We start from the raw sequence: 23,312 nt of genomic DNA, 5'->3' as shown, positions 1-23,312 counted from the left end.
GGTCACAACCTACTCTCTTCATAGTATTGTTGTGACATTCTCCCCCACTTAACTTAGTCATCGTCCTCGATGACTTACTCGGGCACAATCGTATTGCAAATTGTGACATTCTCCCCCACTTAATCTAGTCATCGTCCTCGATGTCTTTCTCGGGGCGCATTCGCCCCATTAATTGTGAAGTTCTCCTCTACTCAATCTCGACATCGTCCGGGTGTCGATCCTAACTCTCTGACTGTTGCCAACTCGACTCGCTGGAATTGGTTGTGTTTCAGAAAGGTATAAAATTATTAAGCACCTGACTATCTTTTGTCATAATGCTCATCTTGATGACGTCTTCCGTCAGCTTGGAGACAAGTTTGAGTGGATTCTTCTAACTTCTCTTTTGTCATATGGCACCACAACTCTTGACTTGGTCAGTTGTTGGGTGACCTTGCCTCTCTAGATGCTTTTTACTTCTCTTTTGTCCACAACTCTTGACTTGGTCAGTTGTTGGGTGACCTTGCCTCTCTAGATGCTTTTTACTTCTCTTTTGTCATATGACACCATCTTTTGTCACCACGTTCTGACTCTTGACTTGGTCAGTTGTTGGATCTGACTCTTGACTTGGTCAGTTGTTGGATCTGACTCTTGACTTCGTCAGTTGTTGGATCTTGCAGACGTCTTCCGTCAGCTTGGAGACAAGTTCGAGTGGATGCTTCTAACTTCTCTTTTATCATATGGCACCACGACTCTTGACCAATCATATGGCACCACGACTCTTGACTTGGTCAATTGTGTGGTGAACTTGCCTCTAGATGCTTCTAACTTCTCTTTTGTCATATGGCACCAGGTTCTGACTCTTGACTTGGTAAGTTGTTGGATCTTGCTGATGTCTTCCGTCAACTTGGAGACAAGTTCAAGTGGATGCTTCTGACTTCTCTTGTCATATGGCACCACGACTCATGACTTGGTCAGTTGTTGAGTGAACTTGCCTCTCGATTGACATCTTCCGTCTGGAGACAAGTTTGAGTTGGAAAATAGAAAAGTTGCGTGAATCAAAAATACAAGGGAGGTTCATGGCCAAGGGAAAGATGCCCGAATAACAGTTATTTTGGAATGTACTGTTGTGTTCGAAACGGTGTTAATAAGGAATCCGTGGGGATTTCCAGATATATTACTCAAAAGAATTGAAACAATACGCCTAGTTGATTGGAATTGAAAAAATTTTGTCCCCGTTACAAACATACGATTCATGGGGAGATAAAGAAATAGATCAAACCAATCGTCTGTGTGTCCATGTAGCACCAAGTTCTGACTCTTAACTTGGTCAGTTGTTGGGTGAACTTGCCTCTGGATGCTTCTGACTTCTCTCTTGTCATACGGCACCTCTGGATCTTTTGTCATATGACACGTCAATTGTTGGGTGAACTTTCCTGGATGCTTTTGACTTCTCTCTTGTCATATGGCACCCCGTTCTGACTCTTGACTTGGTCAATTGTTGGGTGAACTTTCCTGGATGCTTTTGACTTCAATCTTGTCATATGGCACCTCAATTGTTGGGTGAACTTTCCTGGATGCTTTTGACTTCTCTCTTGGGCACCTCAATTGTTGGGTGAACTTTCCTGGATGCTTCTGACTCTTGACTTGGTCAATTGTTGGGTGAACTTGTGAACTTTATGGCACCCCGTTCTGACTCTTGACTGGTCAATTGTTGGGTGAACTTGTGAATTTTCCTGGATGCTTTTGACTTGGTTAATTGTTGGGTGAACTTACCTTATTGTAATATTTTCGAGACCCACCTTCTATTAAGAACTTTCAGAATCCTATAAAATAGTACTTTGCCACTGCTCTTAATTTTTTAATAATTGATAATTGAGCCTAATTTTTAGATTTAAATTATGAAATTAATACTTACTTTATGGCACCCCGTTCTGACTCTTGACTGGTCAATTGTTGGGTGAACTTGTGAATTTTCCTGGATGCTTTTGACTTGGTTAATTGTTGGGTGAACTTACCTTATTGTAATATTTTCGAGACCCACCTTCTATTAAGAACTTTCAGAATCCTATAAAATAGTACTTTGCCACTGCTCTTAATTTTTTAATAATTGATAATTGAGCCTAATTTTTAGATTTAAATTATGAAATTAATACTTACTTTATGGCACCCCGTTCTGACTCTTGACTGGTCAATTGTTGGGTGAACTTGTGAATTTTCCTGGATGCTTTTGACTTGGTTAATTGTTGGGTGAACTTACCTTATTGTAATATTTTCGAGACCCACCTTCTATTAAGAACTTTCAGAATCCTATAAAATAGTACTTTGCCACTGCTCTTAATTTTTTAATAATTGATAATTGAGCCTAATTTTTAGATTTAAATTATGAAATTAATACTTACTTTATGGCACCCCGTTCTGACTCTTGACTGGTCAATTGTTGGGTGAACTTGTGAATTTTCCTGGATGCTTTTGACTTGGTTAATTGTTGGGTGAACTTACCTTATTGTAATATTTTCGAGACCCACCTTCTATTAAGAACTTTCAGAATCCTATAAAATAGTACTTTGCCACTGCTCTTAATTTTTTAATAATTGATAATTGAGCCTAATTTTTAGATTTAAATTATGAAATTAATACTTTAATAAATTATAACATATTTTATACTACAAATATTAAATCAAGAAGAGGGAAAAAGAATCCATTTATTCGAAATCTTAAAATGAATGATAAATTAATGTTCAAAATCTTAAAATATTCGATAATGTTTTTAAACAAAACTGTCCCTATCCCTTGGTTTTAGACCATTGTCATGACCGAAAAGTAGCCTAATCCACAGATTACTAGGAATACAGTTGAAAAGCTTCAACTCATGAACGCTAGGAGCTCTATTCTCTTGGTTTTAGATTTTCATCAGGGCACCAGTGTACGGTATTCCGGTCTTCTTGATCCAATCATCACCCTGAATAAACAACGAAGGGGTGAAATTGATGGCCTGTTTTCCTGTGATCTGTTTAACTCCCTTCCACTTAACTCTATTTTCTTTTGCTGCACCAGATCCTCTGTTATCAAACTCTGTGTAATACAGAGTATTGAGAGCAAAATCACCATTCCATGGAAGCCAACCTTCAGGCTGGATCAAGTCATCGATTTGGCATTGCATGATGACTGTTCTTGAATACTGCTTCCATGGGCGACCAAGGTAGGACTTACTGGTATGGCGAATGGGGTAGAACTCAGGGTCGGCAGAGATGATGCAATTTTGGAGGACGATACCAGTGGGCTCATCACTCTCCATTCGACCTTGGGCAGTGATAGGGCATGGTTGTTTCGGCAGTGGCTTCCTCACTAAGATCTTACAGTTCTGTAACACTACAGCAGCATTGCCAAAGATGAAATCAACGGTACCGGAGATTGTGCAATCTCGGTAGAATTGACGTTTGGTTTGGGGGTAGAGAGTATCTTGATAGGCGTCCATTCTACAATTGTAGAAGATTGACATGTCGGATTGAACTCGAAGTGCCACAGCCTGGTGTTTCATAGGCCCAGCTGAGTTATCGAACCACAAGTCTTTTCCGATGAAGTTGGATCCGATCGCCGCTGTTAAGAATATGAAATCATGTTAAATTCAATTATTGAATTCGTATGAATATGATTATAAACTAGATGGTAACTTACCAAAGGTAGCACTTTTGAATGTGGGTGTTCCATCAATGACATTCTTGCTAGCTGTGATCTTGGTCTTAGTCGGGCCGTCTCCAATCATCATGACATAGGTCATTTTTTTGTCCACCATCACTTGCTCTTTATAAACTCCTTCCTTCACATAAATCACAAAGGTTGTATTGCTCTTCAATGGTACCTCTTTAAGGGCTTCAGTTATTGTCTTGTACTTTCCACTTCCGTCTTTAGCCACCACCACATTCGCCTTGATGTTAGCTCCAGTGGCCTCGAGTAGCCCTCGCCTGTCGCTCACCCAAGATGGCTCTTCCTCTTGGAATTCTTCATTGGATTCCTCTGTTCGAAGTTGTCGCCCCGTTTGTGGCAGCAGTCCCAACTTCTCCCACAAAGTGCTCACAAGGGATGTAACCTCACCTACCATCACAAGCCCATTGGCAGTCATTTCTTTTGACGTCTTCAACAAATTCTTCATCTTTTCACCAGTATCGCCAGGAACATTCTCGAAACCATCCAAACAAGTTTCTTGATATGTCAATGCAGCGCTCAACCAAATCCTAAGGTTCTCAAGATAATCATTCACTCTGTGTACATCAAAACTATCAGTGATTTTATCAAAGGAAGTTAAAAGATCATCAATTGCATAATCCATGAGCTCGTCGCAAGCATCAACTGCTTTTTGCGCCATGGGGTCAGTGGTGGCTTGTTTCAAAGTGGGGGAATTTGCAATGGCTGCTTTGAGCTGCTCAATAGCAAAATGGAACCCTGCCTTGACCAACTCACGTGGGTCTTTTGAGTCAACATTGGACTTCACCAAGACTTCTTCGCAAGTTTCACGGTAAGTAGTGGGCTTACATAAAGTCTTAATGGCAGCATTAGAGGAGCCAGGGTCCTCTCCTGCACCACTTACACCATTAACCAAGGCAACCAAAAACAGAGACAACAACCCAACCAGGGCAACCTTATTGTTCTTGCATCCACCACTGTCATACGCCATGTTTCTTGGCTACAAATCTCAAGCTATTTTTTTTTTTTTTTTTTTTTTTTGTTTTGTTTTCTTGGGTAATAGAAGATAGGAAGTTGCTGCCTTGATTTCTTTCTGTTCAACAAATGACCTGTTTTTATATGAGAAAATTTTAACAGAATTTCTAAATTGAAGTAAATACGGTTGGAGTTAGGAGCATTTTGACCAATCATTTTTACTTTTTTTTTTTTTTTCTTAAATAAAATTTTCGTATCTAAATTTAGCTAATTTTTACTATAAACTTTGGATTAATTTAGTTAATTTTTGCTAATTTTGTATTCAAAATCATAGTTGATTATGCTAAACATTTAAATTAAGTTTTTTTTTTCCTTATTATGAGTAATTATTTGTTATTGAGTGGAAGTTCATTAACTCAAATTAGATTAATATAAAAATTTGTGATCAATAAAAAATACAACTCATAAATCTGAAGGTTTTGTAGCGATAAATAAATTTTAATAAAGAGGCAACAAATTGTTTAGGATTGATAATGAGACCTTTAACCTTACATGTTTAAAAGCAAACTACTAATTTTTCGTTAATTGTCCCATAAACTACATAAACTATTCAAAGATTGCGTCATTTGGGATCTATTCTGTTTAGTTAAAAAGTCATTAATATTGTTGAGCTTTAATCAATTTAGATATATATAATTTCGATCATGTGGTCAAGAGATTCAAAACCCTACCCCATATGATCGAACTAAAAAAAATTGATGTTTTTTCTTCTTCAAAATAAAAACTAATTTTAATATTTGAAATAACAAAAATAACAGTAAGTTTTCGAATAAGGTTTTGATTGTCGATAGAAATGTCAAGATATCAATTTCTTTGGAAACATTGAGACGATGATCGATTTTACGGTTCCTAATATTCCATTTGGTTCGAGACATTTTTCCTTTCAATTTTCAAAGCTTAGCTCTCCGAAGCTCTTGGCGATGGTTCCTAAATGAACTTCATCAGGGTCATCTGGTATTCTTAAGGTTCTTGCAGCAGCCCAGAGATGAGCAAGAACAGTTTCCGAAGATAAGCCACCTGCACCATGAACCTGCATTGCCATGTCCAGAATCTGCAATGCCATATTGGTTGCTGCAACCTGTGCCATGTTTCACCAAGATATTAATGGAGACGTGATCAAAAAAAAAGAAAAAAACGAGAAAGGAGAAGGGTAGAAATGTGTTAAATGGTTAACTAAAAATGAAGATGTCGTGGTAACTAAGATGTTTGTAAGTCCGAAAGAACAACAATTAGATAGGTTGGCTTTTTGTTCAATATTCTAGTGCTTCTTCTACTCCAAAGATAGGTTTAAAGCATTTATGAAAGGTCATGAACTTAAATAACTTCGATTAGATGTAAGAAAATTTACCTTGGCCATTGCAATCATCCCACGTGCTTTCTTGTTTCCTAGTCGATCTAACTGATCAGCTGCTTCCAAGACTAGCAATCTCGTTTCCTCAAGTTTCACGCGACACTCACACAAACATAGTCATTCTCTCAAAAATTGTTATAGATTTTCGGGGAGGGCAATCATGTGACTACTATATCCAAATACTGGCATTGTTTGAAAGGAAGGAACTCTGCTCGGTGTCACGGTCCTACATTTTTTACCGTGTGGCATCATGATTTTGACACGCTCACGACTAGCCATAAGGGGAATCAAGCCCCATATATATTTTTCACTCCGGCTTTGTGGCTTCGTCGGACCTTAGGCAAAGTTTGTCTTCGCCAATCAAATATCGCTTATGCGGAATCCAAACTTGTTCAACCACACACGCCGCCTGCACGTGCATGTTCAATTGTCTGCAATACATCCGACTTGCTTCTACACTAGGCCAAGTCATTCGGCTCGACCTTGCCTCTGCTCGAGCCAAGGTCTCTCAATGCAACGTCGCATCTCATCTTTTCATCTCGATCCCCATCGACAGGGTCCATATGTCTTGACGCCACCCCGAGTCCCAGGATGTCGTCGGCCATCATAACTCGCTCGGTCATGCCATGGAGAATGGGTCCGCATGTCTTTCATCTCATTGGGACTTTCCGAACATCCATCCATCCGGGTTCTATCAAGGCATTAGCCCTCCCGTGTCCATGCCGAGTCATTTACGAATACCGTACCGGATAGCGGGTGTATGTAGCAACTTCGAACACGTGGGCTAGGGCGCAATACCGGCACATCGGTGTCGTCCGGTACTATCCTACAAAAATCTATTTCAAAGAAAATTGCCCGAGACACTCATCTTGGCACGCTCGCCCACACTGTGACACACGTATGTGCCACAGGGTAGCTCACTTAGACCACAAGGCCCAGGGATGGTGGAGAGCTAACACCATGGTACCCCTACAGTACATTTTGAGCCATTTTCAATTTTCAGGCGTAGAACACAGGGCCCAGGGTGGTGGAGAGCTAACACCATGGTACCCTTATAGTACATTTTAAGTCATTTTCAATTTTTAGACATGATTTTGGTGAACTGTCATACGGTGTCGTGCATTGTTTGTTCGGTGTCCGATTGACACCAAACTTGGCGAGCATTCATATTTCATATGGATGTACTTAAATCCTGAACTGCGTGTCCAAATTCCTTCTGAAACCCTGACTTTTTGAGGTTAAGGCCCGAGGCCCTACCCTGTCCTTCAACAAGCCTATCTTTACTCTTCATGTCTATTCAATGTCTCTGTCTTGCTTATGTCTCAACTTGTCTTCAATGCCCACTTCGCACGGTGGTGTGTTGGATGATGCATCGTCCTCCTCGATCACATCATGACACTCTTCTATATTAGTCCGCATGTGGCCGGATGGGCGTCTCTTGAGGGACGCCAATTTGCTTGTCATGAGGTGAGGGTCACAACCTACTCTTTTCATAGTATGGTTGTGACATTCTCCCCCACTTAACTTAGCTATCGTCCTCAATGACTTACTCGGGCACAATCGTATTGCAGATTGTGACATTCTCCCCCACTTAATTTAGTCATCGTCCTCGATGTCTTTCTCGGGGCGCATTCGCCCCACTAATTGTGAAATTCTCCCCTACTCAATCTCGGCATCGTCCCGATGACGATCCAAACTCTCTGACTGTTTCCGTCTCGACTCACTGGAATTGGTTTCAGAAAGGTATAAAATTATTAAGCACCTGACTATCTTTTGTCATAATGCTCATCTTGATGAGGTCTTCCGTCAGCTTGGAGACAAGTTCAAGTGGATGCTTCTGACTCCTCTTTTGTCATATGGCACCACGACTCTTGACTTGGTGAGTTGTTGGGTGAACTTGCCTCTAGATGCTTCTGACTCCTCTTTTGTCATATGGCACCACATTCTGACTCTTGACTTGGTTAGTTGTTGGATCTTGTTGACGTCTTCCGTCAGCTTGGAGACAAGTTCGAGTGGATGCTTTGACTTCCTTGGTTAGTTGTTGGATCTTGTTGACGTCTTCCGTCAGCTTGGAGACAAGTTCGAGTGGATGCTTTGACTTCCTTGGTTAGTTGTTGGATCTTGTTGACGTCTTCCGTCAGCTTGGAGACAAGTTCGAGTGGATGCTTTGACTTCCTTGGTTAGTTGTTGGATCTTGTTGACGTCTTCCGTCAGCTTGGAGACAAGTTCGAGTGGATGCTTTGACTTCCTTTTGTCATATGGCACCACGACTCTTGACTTGGTTAGTTGTTGGGTGAACTTGCCCCTTGATGCTTCTGATTTCTCTTTTGTGACTTGGTGAGTTGTTGGATCTTACTGACATCTTTCGTCAGCTTGGAGACAAGTTCGATTGTATGCTTTTGACTTCTCTTTTGTCATATAGCACCACGACTCTTGACTTTGTCAGTTGTTGGGTGAATTTGTCTCTTGATGCTTTTGAGTTTTGTCATATGGCATGTTCATTTGTTGGATGAACACTTCTCTTTTTTCCTATGGCATGCTCAGTTGTTGGATGGATGAACACTTCTCTTTTGTCATATGGCATGCTCAATTCTTTTTTTTTTTTTTTTTTTTGTACATTTACATGTAATTCTACACATTTTCTATTCCCACCTTCTATTAATAACTTTGGGAATCCCATAACTAAAATACTATTAATACTATTAATACTATTAATTTTTTATTTTCTAAAAAAAGTAAATTTTAAAATAAATTAAAATACTATTTTTTTCCTCTTTTAATTTATTTTCATGTTTAAATGTTATGTTTTCTTTTTTTAATAATTCATTAAAACTCAATCAATTGGTTAAATAACAATAACAAATTTTCGTAATAAAGAAAAAATGTCCATATTTTCATTTTTATTGAAAAAATTATTAATAGATTCATTTTTTAATAGAAATTAACAAAAAAAAAATCCTAATAATTTAATAATTGAGCCTAATTTTAAGATTTAAATTTCTAAATTAATACTTTTATAAACTAATTTTATTTAGAAATTTAGTGGAGTGATTTATAATTATTTCCTCTTGATTTGATTTAAAATCTGCATACAATTTTTCTAAAATCATAAATAATTTTCAAATAAGTAAAAACAAAAATTGAAGATTATTCCTTTTAAAATATATACAATTTTTAAATTGATATCATAAATAATTTTCAAATAAGTAAAAAAAAAAAATTAAATTTCCTCATAAAATTTATATATTAACAATTTCGTAAAGGAAGAATGAAAGAGGCAATTGTAAAGGAAGAATTATTTGGTTAGATACGCTATTCAAGCACTTGAACCCGCTTGGATCATCATATTTGCTTCAATAGATACGCTATTCAAGCACTTGAACCCACTTGGATCACATCTAGACAAATCGAAGCGGGACAAAGGGTAATGACACGAAATGCACGACGCAGCGGAAAAATATGGGTACATATCCACGTATGGATTCAGGGAAAGGATCCCCAAATATTGGGTAGCTGGTAGAATACCTAAAAAAAATTATTAAAAAAAATAAAGAGAAAAAATTGTTTATTCAAAATCTCAAAATGAACTATAAATTAATGTTTTTAAATATAATTTTGTCCTATCCCTTAGTTTTAGACCATTGTCATGCCCGAAAAGTAACTCTAATCCAAGGATTACCACAAACCGTCAAAAAGCTTCAACTCATGAATTCTAGGAGCTCTATTTTAGATTTTCATCATGCCACCGGTGTACGGTATTCCGCTGTTCTTGATCCAAGAATCACCTTGAATAAACAAGGAAGGGGTGAAATTGATGGCCTCTTTTGTTGTGATCTGTTTAATTCCCTCCCACTTAACTCTATTTTCTTTTGCTGCACCAGGTCCTCTATTATCGAACTCTGTGTAAAACAAAGTCTTGAGAGTAGAATCATCACTCCATCGCATCCATCCTTCAGGATGGATCAAGTCGTCGATTTGGCATTGCATGATTACGGTTCTTGAATACTTCTTCCATGGGCGACCAAGGAAGGACTTACTGGTATGGCGAATGGGGTAGAACTCAGGGTCGGAAGAGATAATGCAATTTTGGAGGACGATACCAGTGGGCTCATCAATCTCCACTCGACCTTGGGCAGTGACAAAGCAGGTTTGATTTGGCATTGGCTTCCTCACTAAGATCTTACAGTTCTGTAACACGACAGCAGCATTGCCAAAGATGAAATCAACGGTACCGGAGATTGTGCAATCTCGATAGAATTGACGTTTGGTTTGGGGGTAGAGAGTATCTTGATAGGCGTCCATTCTACAATTGTAGAAGATTGACATGTCGGATTGAACTCGGAGTGCCACAGCCTGGTGTTTCTTAGGCCCAGCTGAGTTATCGAACCACAAGTCTTTTCCGATGAAGTTGGATCCAATCGCCGCTGTTAAGAATATGAAATCATGTTAAATTCAATTATTGAATTCGTATGAACATGATTATACATTAGATGGTAACTTACCAAAGGTAGCACTTTTGAATGTGGGTGTTCCATCAATAACATTCTTGCTACCTGTGATCTTGGTCTTAGTCGGGCCGTCTCCAATCATCATGACATAGGTCATTTTTTTGTCCACCATCACTTGCTCTTCATAAACTCCTTCCTTCACATAAATCACAAAGGTTGTATTGCTCTTCAGTGGTACCTCTTTAAGGGCTTCAGTTATTGTCTTGTACTTTCCACTTCCGTCTTTAGCCACCACCACATTCGCCTTGATGTTAGCTCCAGTGGCCTCGAGTAGCCCTCGTCTGTCGCTCACCCAAGATGGCTCTTCCTTCTCTTCATTGGATTGCTCTGTTCGAAGTTGTCGCCCGGTTTGTTGCAGTCCCAGCTTCTGCCACAAAGAGCTCACAAGGGATGTAACCTCACCCACCATCACAAGCCCATTGGCGGTCATTTCTCTTGACGTCTTCAACAAATTCTTCATCTTTTCACCAGTATCGCCAGGAACATTCTCGAAACCATCCAAACAAGTTTCTTGATATGTCAATGCAGCACTCAACCAAATCCTAAGGTTTTCAAGATAATCATTCACTCTGTGTACATCAAAACTATCAGTGATTTTATCAAAGGAAGTTAAAAGATCATCAATTGCATAATCCATGAGCTCGTCGCAAGCATCAACTGCTTTTTGGGCCATGGGGTCAGTGGTGGCTTGTTTCAAAGTGGGGGAATTTGCAATGGCTGCTTTGAGTTGCTCAATAGCAAAATGGAACCCTGCCTTGACCAACTCACGTGGGTCTTTTGAGTCAACATTGGACTTCACCAGGACTTCTTCGCAAGTTTCACGGTAAGTAGTGGGCTCACATAGAGTCTTAATGGCAGCATTAGAGGAGCCATGGTCCTCTTCTGCGCCACTTACACCATTAACCAAGGCAACCAAAAACAGAGACAACAACCCAACCCGGGCAGCCTTATTGTTCTTGCATCCACCGCCGTCATAGGCCATGTTTCTTCGCTACAAATCTCAAGCTATTTTTTGTTTTTTTTTGTTTTGTTTTGTTGGGTAATAGAAGATGGGAAGTTGCTGCCTTGATTTCTTTCCGTTCAACAAATGACCTGTTTTTATATGAGAAAATTTTAACAGAATTTCTAAATTGAAGTAAATATTGTTAGAGTTAGGAGCATTCTGGACCAATCATTTTTATTTTATTTTATTTTATTCTTAAATAAAATTTTCGTATCTAATTTAGCTAATTTTTACTATAAACTTAGGATTAATTTAGTTAATTTTTGCTAATTTTGTATTCAAAATCATAGTTGATTATGCTAAACATTTAAATTAAGTTTTTTTTTCCTTTTTATGAGTAATTATTTGTTATTGAGGGGAAGTTCATTAACTCAAATTAGATTAATATAAAAATTTGTGATCAGTAAAAAATACAACTCATAAATCTGAAGGTGTTGTAGGATAAATAAATTTTAATAAAGATGCAACAAAAATGAACATTACCCTTTACTTGTTTAGGATTGATAATGAGACCTTTAACCTTACTTGTGAAAAAGAAAACTACTAATTTTTTCTTAATTGTCTCATAAGCTACATAAACTATTTAAAGATTACGTCATTTGGGAGCTATTCTGTTTAGTTAAAAAGTCGTTAATATTGTTGAGCTTTAACCAATTTAGATATATATAATTTCAATCATGTGGTCAAGAGATTCAAAACCCTACCCCATATGATCGAACTAAAAAAATTGATGTTTTTTCTTCTTCAAAATAAAAATTAATTTTAATATTTGAAATAACAAAAATAACAGTAAGTTTTCAAATAAGGTTTTGATTGTCGATAGAAATGTCAAGATATCAATTTCTTTGGAAACATTGAGACGATGATCGATTTTACGGTTCCTAATATTCCATTTGGTTCGACGATGATTGTCTCCGAAGCTCTTGGCGATGGTTCCTAAATGAACTTCATCACGGCCATCTGCTATTCTCAAGGTTCTTGCAACAGCCGAGAGATGAGCAAGAACCGTGTTAGAAGATAAGCCACCTGCACCATGAACTTGCATTGCCATGTCCAGAATCTGCAATGCCATATTGGTTGCTGCAACCTGTGCCATGTTTCACCTTGATATTAATGGAGACGTGGTCAAAAAAAAAAAGGAAAAAATGAGAAAGGAGAAGGGTAGAAATCTGTTAAATGGTTAACAAAAAATGAAGATGCCGTGGTAACTAAGATGTTTGTAAGTCCGAAAGAACGACAATTAGATAGGTTGGCTTTTTGTTCAATATTCTAGTGATTCTTCTACTCCAAAGATCGGATTAAAACATTTGTGAAAGGTCATGAACTTAAATAACTTCGATTAGATGTAAGAAAATTTACCTTGGCCATTGCAATCGTCCCACGTGCTTTCTTGTTTCCTAGCCGATCTAACTGATCAGCTGCTTCCAAGACTAGCAATTTTGTTCCCTCAAGTTTCACGCGACACTGACACAAACATAGTCATTCTCTCAAAAATTGTTATAGATTTTGGGGGGCAATCATGTGGCTACTACATCCAAATACTGGCATTGTTTGAAAGGGAGGAACCCTGCTCAGTGTCACGGTCCTACATTTTTTACCGTGTGGCATCATGATCTTGACACTCTCACGACTAGCCTTAATGGGAATCAAGCCCCATATATATTTTTCGCTACGGCTTTGTGGCTTCGTCGGACCTTAGGCAAAGTTTGTCTTCGCCAATCGAATATCGCTTGTGCGGAATCCAAGCTTGTTCCACCACACACGCCGCCTGCGCGTGCATGTTCAATTGTCTGCGACACATCCGACTTGCCTCTACACTAGGCCAAGTCATTCGGCTCGACCTTGCCTATGCTCGGGCCAAGGTCTCTCAATGCAACGTCGCTTCTCATCTTGTCATCTCGATCCCCATCGACGGGTCCATATGTTTTGATGCCCCCCCGAGTCTCGGGATGTCGTCGGCCATCATAACTCGCTCGGTCATGCCATCGAGAATGGGCCCGCATGTCTTTCATCTCATCGAGACTTCCCGAACATCCATCCATGCAGGTTCTATAGAGGCATTGGCCCTCCCATGCCCATGCCGAGTCATTTACGAATACCGTACCGGATAGCGGGTGTATGTAGCAACCTCCAACACGCAGGCTAGGGCGCAATGCCGGCACACCCGTGTCGTTCGGTACTGTCCTTCAAAAATCCATTTCAAAGGAAATCGCCCGAGACACTCGTCTCAACACGCTCGCCCACATTATGACATACGTGTATGTGCCACAGGGTAGCTCACTTAGACCACAGGGCCCAGGGATGGTGGAGAGCTAACACCATGGTACCCCTACAGTACATTTTGAGCCATTTTCAATTTTCAGGCGTAGACATGATTTTGGTAAACGGTCATACGGTGTCGTGCATTGTCCGTTTGGTGTCCGATTGACACCAAACTTGGCGAGCATTCATATTTCATACGGACGGACTTAACTCCCGAACCGCATGCCCAAATTCCTTCTGAAACCCCGACTTTTTGAGGTTAAGGCCTGAGGCCCTTCCCGGCCCATCAACAAGCCTATCTTTGCTCTCCATGTCTATTCAATGTCTCTGTCTTACTTATGTCTCAACTTGTTTTCAATTCCCACTTCGTGTGGTGGTGTGTTGGATGATGCATCGTCCTCCTCGATCGCATCATGATACTCTTCTATATTGGCCCGCATGTGGCCGGATGGGCGTCTCTTGAGGGATGCCACTTTGCTTGTCATGACGCAAGGGTCACAACCTACTCTTTTCATATTATGGTTGTGACATTCTCCCCCACTTAACTTAGTCATCTTCCTCGATGACTTACTCGGGCACAATCGTATTGCAGATTGTGACATTCTCCCCCACTTAATTTAGTCATCGTCCTCAATGACTTTCTCGGGACGCATTCGCCCCACTAATTGTGAAATTCTCGCCTACTCAATCTCGGCATCGTCCCGATGACGATCCGAACTCTTTGACTGTTGCCGACTCGACTCGTTGGAATTGGTTGTGTTTCAGAAAGGTATAAAATTATTAAGCACCTGACTATCTTTTGTCATAATGCTCATCTTGCTGACGTCTTCTGTCAGCTTTGAGACAAGTTCGAGTGGATGCTTCTGACTTCTCTTTTGTCATATGGCACCACGACTCTTGACTTGGTCAATTGTTGGGTGAACTTGCCTCTGGATGCTTCTAACTTCTCTTTTGTCATATGGCACCATGTTCTGACTCTTGACTTGGTCAGTTGTTGAATCTTGCTAACGTCTTCTGTCAACTTGAAGACAAGTTCAAGTGGATGCTTCTGACTTCTCTTGTCATATGGCACCACGACTCCTGATTTGGTCAGTTGTTGGGTGAACTTGACTCTAGATGCTTCTTACTTCTCTTTTGTCATATGGCACCAGGTTTTGACTCTTGACTTGGTCAGTTGTTGGATATTGCTGACGTCTTCCGTCAGCTTGGAGACAAGTTCGAGTGGATGCTTCTGACTTCTCTTTTTTTATATGGCACCACGACTCTTGACTTGGTCAGTTGTTGGGTGAACTTCTGACTTCTCTTTGTCATATGGCACCATCTATTGTCATATGGCACCATTCTGATTTTTGACTTGGTCAGTTGTTGGTTAAACTTGCCTAGATGCTTCTCCGTTGTTGGGTCTATATTTATTTATTCTTTTTTCTATTTCTTCTTCCAGTGGAGGATAACTCCAATTGGTTGCGGGTTTTTTCTACCAATTGGGGCTCTCCCTTCAACACCCCCATGGGATGGTTTACAGGGTTCATAACTACTCCTCTTACTACCGAACACTTACCTAGCCAACATTTAAATCGGGCTCTACCCAAACTTTTCTGGTTTATCCCAGCATTCCCCATTTGACTTGGTCAGTTGTTGGGTGAACTTGCTTGGATGCTCCTCACTTGATTTGGTGGTCGGTTGTTGGGTGAACTTGTCTCATGTTGAGTCCTCTGTTCATAGAATTTAATTCTTTTTTATACATTCATCTATAATTCTTCTATTTTTGAGACCTACCTTCTATTAATAAATTTGGGAATCCCATAAATATTATCACATCAATTCTTTTTTGAATTTCGAACTTGTCTCAAATTTGGCACTACTCTTAATTTTTTATTTACTTAAAAAGTAAATTTTAAAATAAATTAAAATACTATTTTAGCCCTTTTTTAAAATTTATGTTTTTGTTTAAATGTTATGTTTTCTTTTTTTAATAATTCATTAAAACTAAATCAATTGGTTAAATAACAATTAACAATTTTTCGTATAATAAAGAAAAAAATGTCCATATTTTCATTTTTATTGAAAAAATTATTAATAGATTCATTTTTTAAGTCAAACCGCTAACACTACAATTTCATAAAATATTCTACCTGGTTTAACAACAACTACCCAAATCGAAGTGGGACGAAGGGCAATGACACGAAATGCACAACGCGGCAGAAAAATATGGGTAAGTATATTTCCAGACAACCCCGTTACACTAAGACCTACAAGAACACGTATAAAATATGGGTAAGTATATTTCCAGACAAACCCGTTACACTAAGACCTACAAGAACACGTATGGATTTAGGGAAAGGATTCTCGAATATTGGGTATTAGACCAGGTAGAATACTTTATGAAATTGTAGTCTATAATGATTTAGTCTCTCCAACAAAAAAAAAAAAAAAAAAAAAAAAAAAAAAAATTATTAAATTTTTTTTAATTATAACCTATTTTAAACTACAAATATTAAATCATTATATTCTCAACCCACTCAAATCAAGAAGTGAAAGAATAGTTTTATTCAAAATTTCAAAATGAATTATAAATTAATGTTTTTAAATATAATTTTGTCCTATTCCTTGATAATTCTACTCTCAAGACTTTGTTTTACACGATCACAACAAAACAGGCCACAGCACTTCGTTGTTTATTCATCTAAAACCAAGACCTTTTTATTTTAAAATCAAGGGCGACCAAGGTAGGGCTTGCTGGTATGGCGAATGGGGTAGAACTCAAGGTCGGAAGAGATGGTGCAATTTTGGAGGACGTTACCAGTGGGCTCTTTACTCTGGGTTCGACCTTGGGCAGTGACAAAGCATGATTGATTTGGCATGAAATCAATCAACGGTACTGGAGATTGTGCAATCTCGGTAGAATTGACGGTGAGCATGGGAGTAGAGAGTATCTTGATAGTCTACAATTGTATTAAATTATGTAATCTGTAATTAAGGTGAAAATACAACTTATTACTAAATAAATCTAAAGGTCACAAAAATGAACATTAGATGAATTTTATTTTTTTCTATTACAATTTAAAATTATAATAAAATTCCTTGATTGTTTCTTTCCTGAGAAATGATCCCTTTTAGTTGATTTGACTGATGCGGAATAATAATTTAGTCTCTCCAACAAAATAATTTTATTTAAAAAAATTTATAACATCCTTTTAAACTACAGATATTAAATCATTGCGTATTAAAATTTAAAAATTAAATATCTTACTAACGAAAAAAATTAAAGAATCGTTTTATTCAAAATCTTAAAATGAGCTAGTTGTCTTATTCAAAATCTTAAAATGAGCAATAAATTAATGTTTTTAAACATAATTGTCGAGAATTCTAGAAGTTCTAATTCCCTTGGTTTAGATCGTTGCCATGCCCGAATAGTACGGAACTCCAGTGCGCCTAATCCAGGGATTACCACGAATAAACAACCCAGGGGTGAAATCAATGGCATGCTTCGGTGTGATTTGTTTAATTCCCCTCCACTTAACTCGATTTTGTTTTGCTGCACCAGGCCCTCTGTTATCATACTCACTGTAAAACAAAGTCTTGAGAGCAAAATTGCCCTCCCATGGAAGCCACCCTTCAGGCTGGATCAAGTCGTCGATTTGGCATTGCATGATGATGGTTCTTGAATACTGCTTCCATGGGCGGCCAAGGTAGGTCTTGAAGACATGGCGGACGGGGAAGAAGCCGGGATCAGAAGAGATGGCGCAGTTTTGGAGGACGATACCAGTGGGCTCTTTCCTCTCGGTCCGACCTTGGGCAGTGACGATGCATTTTTGATTCTCCATTGGCTTCCTCACGAAGATCTTACAGTTCTGTAAGACGACAGCAGCATTGCCAAAGATGAAATCAATGGTACCAGTGATGGTACAATCTCGAAAGAATTGACGATGAGCATGGGTGTAGAGAGTATCTTGATAGCCATCCATTCTACAATTGTAGAAGATTGACATGTCTGATTGAACTCGGAGTGCCACAGCCTGGTGTTTCTCAGGCCCAGCTGAGTTCTCGAACCACAAGTCTTTTCCGATGAAGTTGGTTCCGACCGCCGCTGTTAAGAATATGAAATGATGTTAAATTCCCTTTTTGAATTCGTATGAATATGATAATAAACTAGATGGTAACTTACCAAAAGTAGCGGTTTGGAATGTGGATGTTCCGTCCTTGAAGTTCTTGCTAGCAGTGATCTTGGTCTTGGTAGGGCCATCTCCAATCATCATGACCCAGGTCATTGTTTTGTCCACCATTACTTGCTCTTGGTAAACTCCTTCCTTCACATAAATCACAAATGTTTTATTGCTCTTCCTTGGGACATCTTGAAGGGCTTGAGTTATTGTCTTGTACTTTCCACTTCCGTCTTTAGCCACCACCACATTCGCCCTGATCTTGGCACCAGAGTGTTGGAGTAGCCCTCGCCTGTCATTGACCCAAGATGGCTCTTCCCCTTCATCTTCTTCATCGAGTTCTTCTGCTCGGAGTTGTCGCCCTGTTTCTGGCAGCCCGAGCGCCTTCCACAAAGAGCTCACAAGAGATGTAACCTCACCCACCATCACAAGTCCATTAGCGGTCATTTCTTTTGACGTCTTCAACAAATTCGTCATCTTCTCACCAGTATCGCCAGTAACATTCTGGAAAGCATCCAAACAAGTTTCTTGATATGTCAACGCACCACTCAACCAAATCCTAAGATTCTTAAGATAATTATCCACCCTATTTAAACTAAAACTATTAGTGATTTGATCAAACGTAGTTAAAAGATCATCAATTGCATAATCCATGAGCTCGTCACAAGTATCAATAGCTTCCTTCGCCATGGGGTCGGTGGCGGCTTGTTTCAAAGTGGGGGAATTTGCAATTGCCACTTTGAGCTGCTCAATAGCAAAATGGAACCCTGCCTTGATCAACTCACGTGGGTCTTTTGAGTCAACATTGGACTTCACCAGGGCTTCTTCGCAAGTTTGACGGTAAGTAGTGGGCTCACATAGAGTCTTAATGGCAACATTAGAGGACCCAGAGTCCTCTCCTGCGCCACTTACACCATTAACCAAGGCAACAAAAAACAAAGACAACAACCCAACCAGGGCAGCTTTATTGTTCTTGCATCCACCACCGTCATACGCCATGATTCTTCGCTACAGATCTCGAGCTCTTCTTTTTGCTTTTTTTTGTTTTTTTTTTTTTATTTTGTTTTGTTTTGTTGGCTAATAGAAGATGGGAAGTTGCTGCCTTGATTGCTTCAGTTCAACAAATGACCTGTTTTTATATGAGAAAATTTTAACCGAATTCCAAAATTAAAGTAAATATTGTTAGAGTTGGAGCATTCTGAACCAATCATTTTTACTTCATTTCTTAAATAAAATTTTTGTATCTTAATTTAGCTCATCTTTTCTAAAGTTAGGATTAATTTAGTTAATTTTTGCTAGGTTTGTGGTAAAAATCGTGATTACGTTAATTATTTAAATTAACTGAGTAATTATTAATTATTTAATTAGAAGTTAGTTAACTCAGCTAAAATTGATATAAAAATGGGTGATTTAAAGGTAAAAATACAATTTATTAGTAAATAAGTCCAAAGGCTTTGTTGTAGTAAATAAATTTTAATAATGATCATTAAATGAATTTTACTATTTTCTATTAAAATTTAAGTTTTATTTTTTAAAAAAAAACTCGACAAAGGTAAAAACAATATTGATGCGACCACGACTTAAATATCGTAGGGTATTGAATCGAGCCTCGACCTAAGTATAGTGTCATTGCAACTCGTAAGGATCTCACTAAGATAAGGTTGGAAGGTTTTGCCATCGTAGAAGAATACTATGGTCGATCGAGGAGGAGACGGGTTGCTCCGAGTCAGCCACAACCGATAATAACGATTCAACCTCCACGAAGGGTGGTTGACCCATCGCCAACTATTCGTTAAGGGTTCAGTTGGGTTGGGATCATTTCGAGATTGGATTAATTTTTCTGAACCCGAACTGATTCAATTCAATTTTGGGTTCATGAGACAAAAACCTCGGATTGACTCAAACCAAACAATAAAATATATTAAGAACCCTAGCATACTTCTCTCCCACCGGCACAAGCTCGACTCTAGTCCTATAAATATTTTTATAGTATTTTTTATTTATTTGGTTAGGTATAGTTTCTTTAAACTAATTATATTTATTGTTTTTTTAATTTCGTGATCTATCCTTATATTTTCTTTACCTCTAACGTAATCAATTCTTAGTCGATATTTCCGACAACCCAACCTGAATAGGGAGGGTTGGTCTATATTTTCTTTATCTTTAAGGTAATCAATTCTCAAGAAGCGTCGATATTTTTGACAACCCAACTTGAACAGAGAGGGTTGGTCCAAAAAAATCTCTCAACCCAACCGAGACCATGTAGACCCTATTGTGATTATCAAGGTACTTGTAAATGGGTCAAGAGAAAGGTCACGAGGCTAAGAGAATAGAGGTCCAAAAAAATCTCTCAATCCAACCCAGACCATGTAGACCTCTATTGTGGTTATCAAGGTGTAAATTGGTCGAGAGAAAGGTCACTAATGAGGCTAAGAAAATAGAGATGTCCTAACCGTAAAGTTTAGGGGACAACTCTTTGTTTATAAAAATGTATATTATAGGCTTCGTTACTGTGTTTGCCATAAAAACATCAGGTTTCACTATCATTTTCGATAGTTCAATCTTATGTTGGATGATCTTTTAAAAATTTTACGAGCACGAACAAGGACAAGTGATACTAAACAGTATTGATATCAACATAATGAAACAAACACAATTAACAAAGATGAACGTAAACAAAGTAGTTTTTGATGTTTGGTGAAGCTTGAAAATGGCCACCAATTTAGTTTTTCAAGTAGAAATGCCTAAATTAAAGGGGAAAAATTCACTAATTTTAAGCCCTTCCCCTTCAAACAACCTATAAAATAACCCAACATGTAAACACAACATCATTCCAATTCTATTTCTTAGCCTCCATTTGGAGGCTTCTTGATCATAAAATAAATAAACCCAATAAATTTTTTTCCCTTTGGGTGAGCTTCAATGAATTCTTCTTCGAAACTACCCGTCCTTCTCGGGTTGTTCTTAGCATCATTCGTTGCTGCCGAGGCAAAGGCGCTCATCGGACCGAGCACGCCCGACCCCTTTTCATCAATTAGTCTAGACAGTATTATACATCGAAAGGAAGTCGTGTTTAACGTGCTTAGTTTCGGTGCCAAACCCGGTGGCACTAAAGACAACACTCAAGTAATTGTTAAGCATGTTTTGTTACCGTCGTTGTCGTTATCATAGTTGTCGGTCATTGTTGTTTAATGATGTCTTTTTTGGTAGACTTTCATGAAGACATGGGTTGCCGCTTGTCGCTCCAAGCAACCGGCTAGAGTTGTTATTCCCAGTGGTGTGTTTTTGATCTATCAAATCGTTTTCGCTGGGCCTTGTCGGAACACTGAACCAATTGTCGTTCAAATTGATGCCACGTTGAAAGGCGGCGATGACGTCAGCCAATACGTCTCAGCTGAATGGATATTGTTCGAGAAAATCAATGGTTTGATAGTGACAGGACGAGGCACATTGGATGGACAAGGTAGTAAGGTTTGGAAGTACAATGATTGCCATGTGAATCAAAATTGTCAGAAGCTCCCAGTTGTAAGGACAAACATGTTTTTTTTTTTTTTTTTTTTTTTTTGTCGTCGTCATGTCTCATTCTTTCCTCGTTCTTCGTTCTAGAGTTTTAAACTCAATGGCATCCGACACGGACTCGTGAAAGGCCTCACTTCCCTTAACAGTAAAGGGAATCATATGTTCATCACGAATTCTGAAAATATTAGGGTTCGAAAGCTACACCTGATCGCACCGGATGATAGTCCAAACACTGATGGTATACATCTTAGTCGCTCCACTAATGTGAGAATTACAAAATCTACCATTACTACAGGTGACGACTGTATCTCTGTCGGTAGAGGATCGATGAATGTTGTTATCAACCAAATTAAATGCGGGCCAGGACATGGTATCAGGTACGTGTTTTGTGTTCTTGTTTAGCTATGTAATATTGTATACGACGTGATGATCAACAAGGGTTCTACTATGACAGTATTGGTAGCCTCGGGAAGTACCCAAATGAGGAGGACGTGCGGGGTATTATCGTTAGGAACTGCACGTTATTTAACACTGACAACGGGCTTAGAATCAAAACATGGGCAGACTCCCCCCCGAGTGCAGCGGTAGGCATACTATTCCAAGACATCAATTTGATCAATGTAAAGAATCCGATCATCATCGACCAACAGTACAGCTGCTCAAAAGTTTGCAAAAAGCCGGTTCGTTATCGTTTTTGTTTTCGTCTTTCGTTGCTCAATCAAACTTAACCCGCTTCTAACGTGATTTTATCGGGCACGATGCAGCCATCACGAGTCCGAATCAGCGATGTTCATTTCGTGAATATAAAAGGAACAACAATCTCACCGGTAGCAGTTAAACTGGTATGCAGCAAGCGGTTCCCATGCCAAAACATTGAGATGTCCAACGTAAATCTAAAGTACAGTGGGCGTCCGAACGACAAAGCGTTGCCGTTTAGGTCAGATTGTACAAATGCAAAAGTAGGCTATAGAGGTCTGCAATTTCCAGCCCCCTGCAAGTGATCATAGTCTGAGAGCTGCAGTTGAAGCTTCTTTTTTGCTTTTTTTTTTTTTTTTTTTTTTTGGTTCTTTTTTGTAGCTTAATTTGTAACATGACATGATTCAATTAGCATGTCACCTAGACTTGATGTTTTTGAGTCTAATTCTAAATGCACAAAATTCTTTTTGAAACTAGGGTCTTGTATGTGTCAAACTAACCTAAAATATTTCAATCGAGTTATCTAAGGAATATTGTTGCTTATGCACCGAGACAGATCTTCAAGAGCTCATATCGATGTGAAAGTTTGGTACCTTGATGTCGGCTTTTTGTCACCTAAGACCTTAGTTTACTCTAGGGATAACAGGCTCTTGTTCCCCAAGAGCTCACATCAAGTTTGACACTTCGATGTTGGCTCTTTGCCACTTGGGGTTATAGTATGTTCGCCCGTTAAAGCAGTACTTAAGTTGGATTCATGGGAAAGTTTGTCACCTCGATGTCAGCTTGTTTGCTCATTAAAGTGGTACGTAAGTTGGGTTCAGAATGTTGTGAGACAGTTTGGTCCATATCAGGTACTTTTACCTAGTATGAGAGGTCCATATCAGGTGTGGATGTTAGAGCATTGAGAAGACGTTTACCTAGTATGAGCGAGAGGTCTGGTGTACTAGCGTTTATGTACGAATCTAAATAGTATTTAAACTCTTCTTTAGTAACTCTTTTTTTAATAAATTTCATAATTAAGGAGAATTTACCCTCCTTAAACAATCCGTCACAGCTTAATAAAAGGCTTAAAAACTGAATAAAGAGATGGAAATCCAGAATTAAATTAGATACGACCA

General features: G+C 38.8%; 5 protein-coding genes across 5 annotated transcripts; 1 reads left to right on the top strand and 4 right to left on the bottom strand.

Annotated features, from left to right (window-relative positions):
- Nucleotides 1-2,651: 2,651 nt before the first annotated feature.
- Nucleotides 2,652-4,704, bottom strand: LOC111800023 (pectinesterase-like). Its single transcript, XM_023683599.2, has 2 exons — nucleotides 3,655-4,704; nucleotides 2,652-3,576 (listed from the first exon to the last, which is right to left on the bottom strand). Exons 1-2 carry the CDS (start codon nucleotides 4,649-4,651, stop codon nucleotides 2,879-2,881), a joined length of 1,695 nt encoding a protein of 564 aa, XP_023539367.2. The 5' UTR covers nucleotides 4,652-4,704; the 3' UTR covers nucleotides 2,652-2,878.
- A 4,890-nt stretch (nucleotides 4,705-9,594) lies between these two features.
- Nucleotides 9,595-11,556, bottom strand: LOC111800022 (pectinesterase-like). Its single transcript, XM_023683598.2, has 2 exons — nucleotides 10,549-11,556; nucleotides 9,595-10,470 (listed from the first exon to the last, which is right to left on the bottom strand). Exons 1-2 carry the CDS (start codon nucleotides 11,534-11,536, stop codon nucleotides 9,773-9,775), a joined length of 1,686 nt encoding a protein of 561 aa, XP_023539366.2. The 5' UTR covers nucleotides 11,537-11,556; the 3' UTR covers nucleotides 9,595-9,772.
- Nucleotides 11,557-11,634: 78 nt separating this feature from the next.
- LOC147791355 (putative acyl-CoA dehydrogenase IBR3) lies at nucleotides 11,635-14,131 on the bottom strand. Its single transcript, XM_087126086.1, has 4 exons — nucleotides 14,018-14,131; nucleotides 12,917-13,021; nucleotides 12,411-12,644; nucleotides 11,635-11,646 (listed from the first exon to the last, which is right to left on the bottom strand). Exons 1-4 carry the CDS (start codon nucleotides 14,129-14,131, stop codon nucleotides 11,635-11,637), a joined length of 465 nt encoding a protein of 154 aa, XP_086982212.1.
- A 2,938-nt stretch (nucleotides 14,132-17,069) lies between these two features.
- On the bottom strand, nucleotides 17,070-19,042 carry LOC111800021 (pectinesterase-like). Its single transcript, XM_023683596.2, has 2 exons — nucleotides 17,985-19,042; nucleotides 17,070-17,906 (listed from the first exon to the last, which is right to left on the bottom strand). The coding sequence occupies exons 1-2, from the start codon at nucleotides 18,976-18,978 to the stop codon at nucleotides 17,209-17,211; spliced, it is 1,692 nt and encodes a 563-aa protein (XP_023539364.2). The 5' UTR covers nucleotides 18,979-19,042; the 3' UTR covers nucleotides 17,070-17,208.
- Nucleotides 19,043-20,824: 1,782 nt separating this feature from the next.
- Nucleotides 20,825-22,667, top strand: LOC111801137 (exopolygalacturonase-like). The gene is made up of 5 exons (XM_023685124.2): nucleotides 20,825-21,105; nucleotides 21,190-21,504; nucleotides 21,586-21,875; nucleotides 21,953-22,178; nucleotides 22,263-22,667. Exons 1-5 carry the CDS (start codon nucleotides 20,902-20,904, stop codon nucleotides 22,497-22,499), a joined length of 1,272 nt encoding a protein of 423 aa, XP_023540892.2. The 5' UTR covers nucleotides 20,825-20,901; the 3' UTR covers nucleotides 22,500-22,667.
- Nucleotides 22,668-23,312: the final 645 nt, after the last annotated feature.

Source organism: Cucurbita pepo, chromosome 8 (assembly GCF_057944985.1).
Source record: "Cucurbita pepo subsp. pepo isolate OVF chromosome 8, ASM5794498v1, whole genome shotgun sequence".
NCBI lineage: Eukaryota > Viridiplantae > Streptophyta > Magnoliopsida > Cucurbitales > Cucurbitaceae > Cucurbita > Cucurbita pepo.
This window is presented reverse-complemented; position numbering and strand designations above follow the sequence as displayed.

Coding starts and splice junctions, on each gene's coding strand:
- LOC111800023 (XM_023683599.2), bottom strand. CDS start 4,651: ATGGCGTATGACAGTGGTGGATGCAAGAACAATAAGGTTGCCCTGGTT. Junction 3,577..3,654: donor ATTCAAAAGTGCTACCTTTG/GTAAGTTACCAT, acceptor TATTCTTAACAG/CGGCGATCGGATCCAACTTC.
- LOC147791355 (XM_087126086.1), bottom strand. CDS start 14,131: ATGGAGAGCAAAGATAGGCTTGTTGATGGGCCGGGAAGGGCCTCAGGC. Junction 13,022..14,017: donor TTCGGGAGTTAAGTCCGTCC/GTATGAAATATG, acceptor TGTTTGTGTCAG/TGTCGCGTGAAACTTGAGGG. Junction 12,645..12,916: donor GGACGATTGCAATGGCCAAG/GTAAATTTTCTT, acceptor AACATGGCACAG/GTTGCAGCAACCAATATGGC.
- LOC111801137 (XM_023685124.2), top strand. CDS start 20,902: ATGAATTCTTCTTCGAAACTACCCGTCCTTCTCGGGTTGTTCTTAGCA. Junction 21,505..21,585: donor ATTGTCAGAAGCTCCCAGTT/GTAAGGACAAAC, acceptor TCTTCGTTCTAG/AGTTTTAAACTCAATGGCAT. Junction 21,876..21,952: donor GGGCCAGGACATGGTATCAG/GTACGTGTTTTG, acceptor CTACTATGACAG/TATTGGTAGCCTCGGGAAGT.
- LOC111800022 (XM_023683598.2), bottom strand. CDS start 11,536: ATGGCCTATGACGGCGGTGGATGCAAGAACAATAAGGCTGCCCGGGTT. Junction 10,471..10,548: donor ATTCAAAAGTGCTACCTTTG/GTAAGTTACCAT, acceptor TATTCTTAACAG/CGGCGATTGGATCCAACTTC.
- LOC111800021 (XM_023683596.2), bottom strand. CDS start 18,978: ATGGCGTATGACGGTGGTGGATGCAAGAACAATAAAGCTGCCCTGGTT. Junction 17,907..17,984: donor ATTCCAAACCGCTACTTTTG/GTAAGTTACCAT, acceptor TATTCTTAACAG/CGGCGGTCGGAACCAACTTC.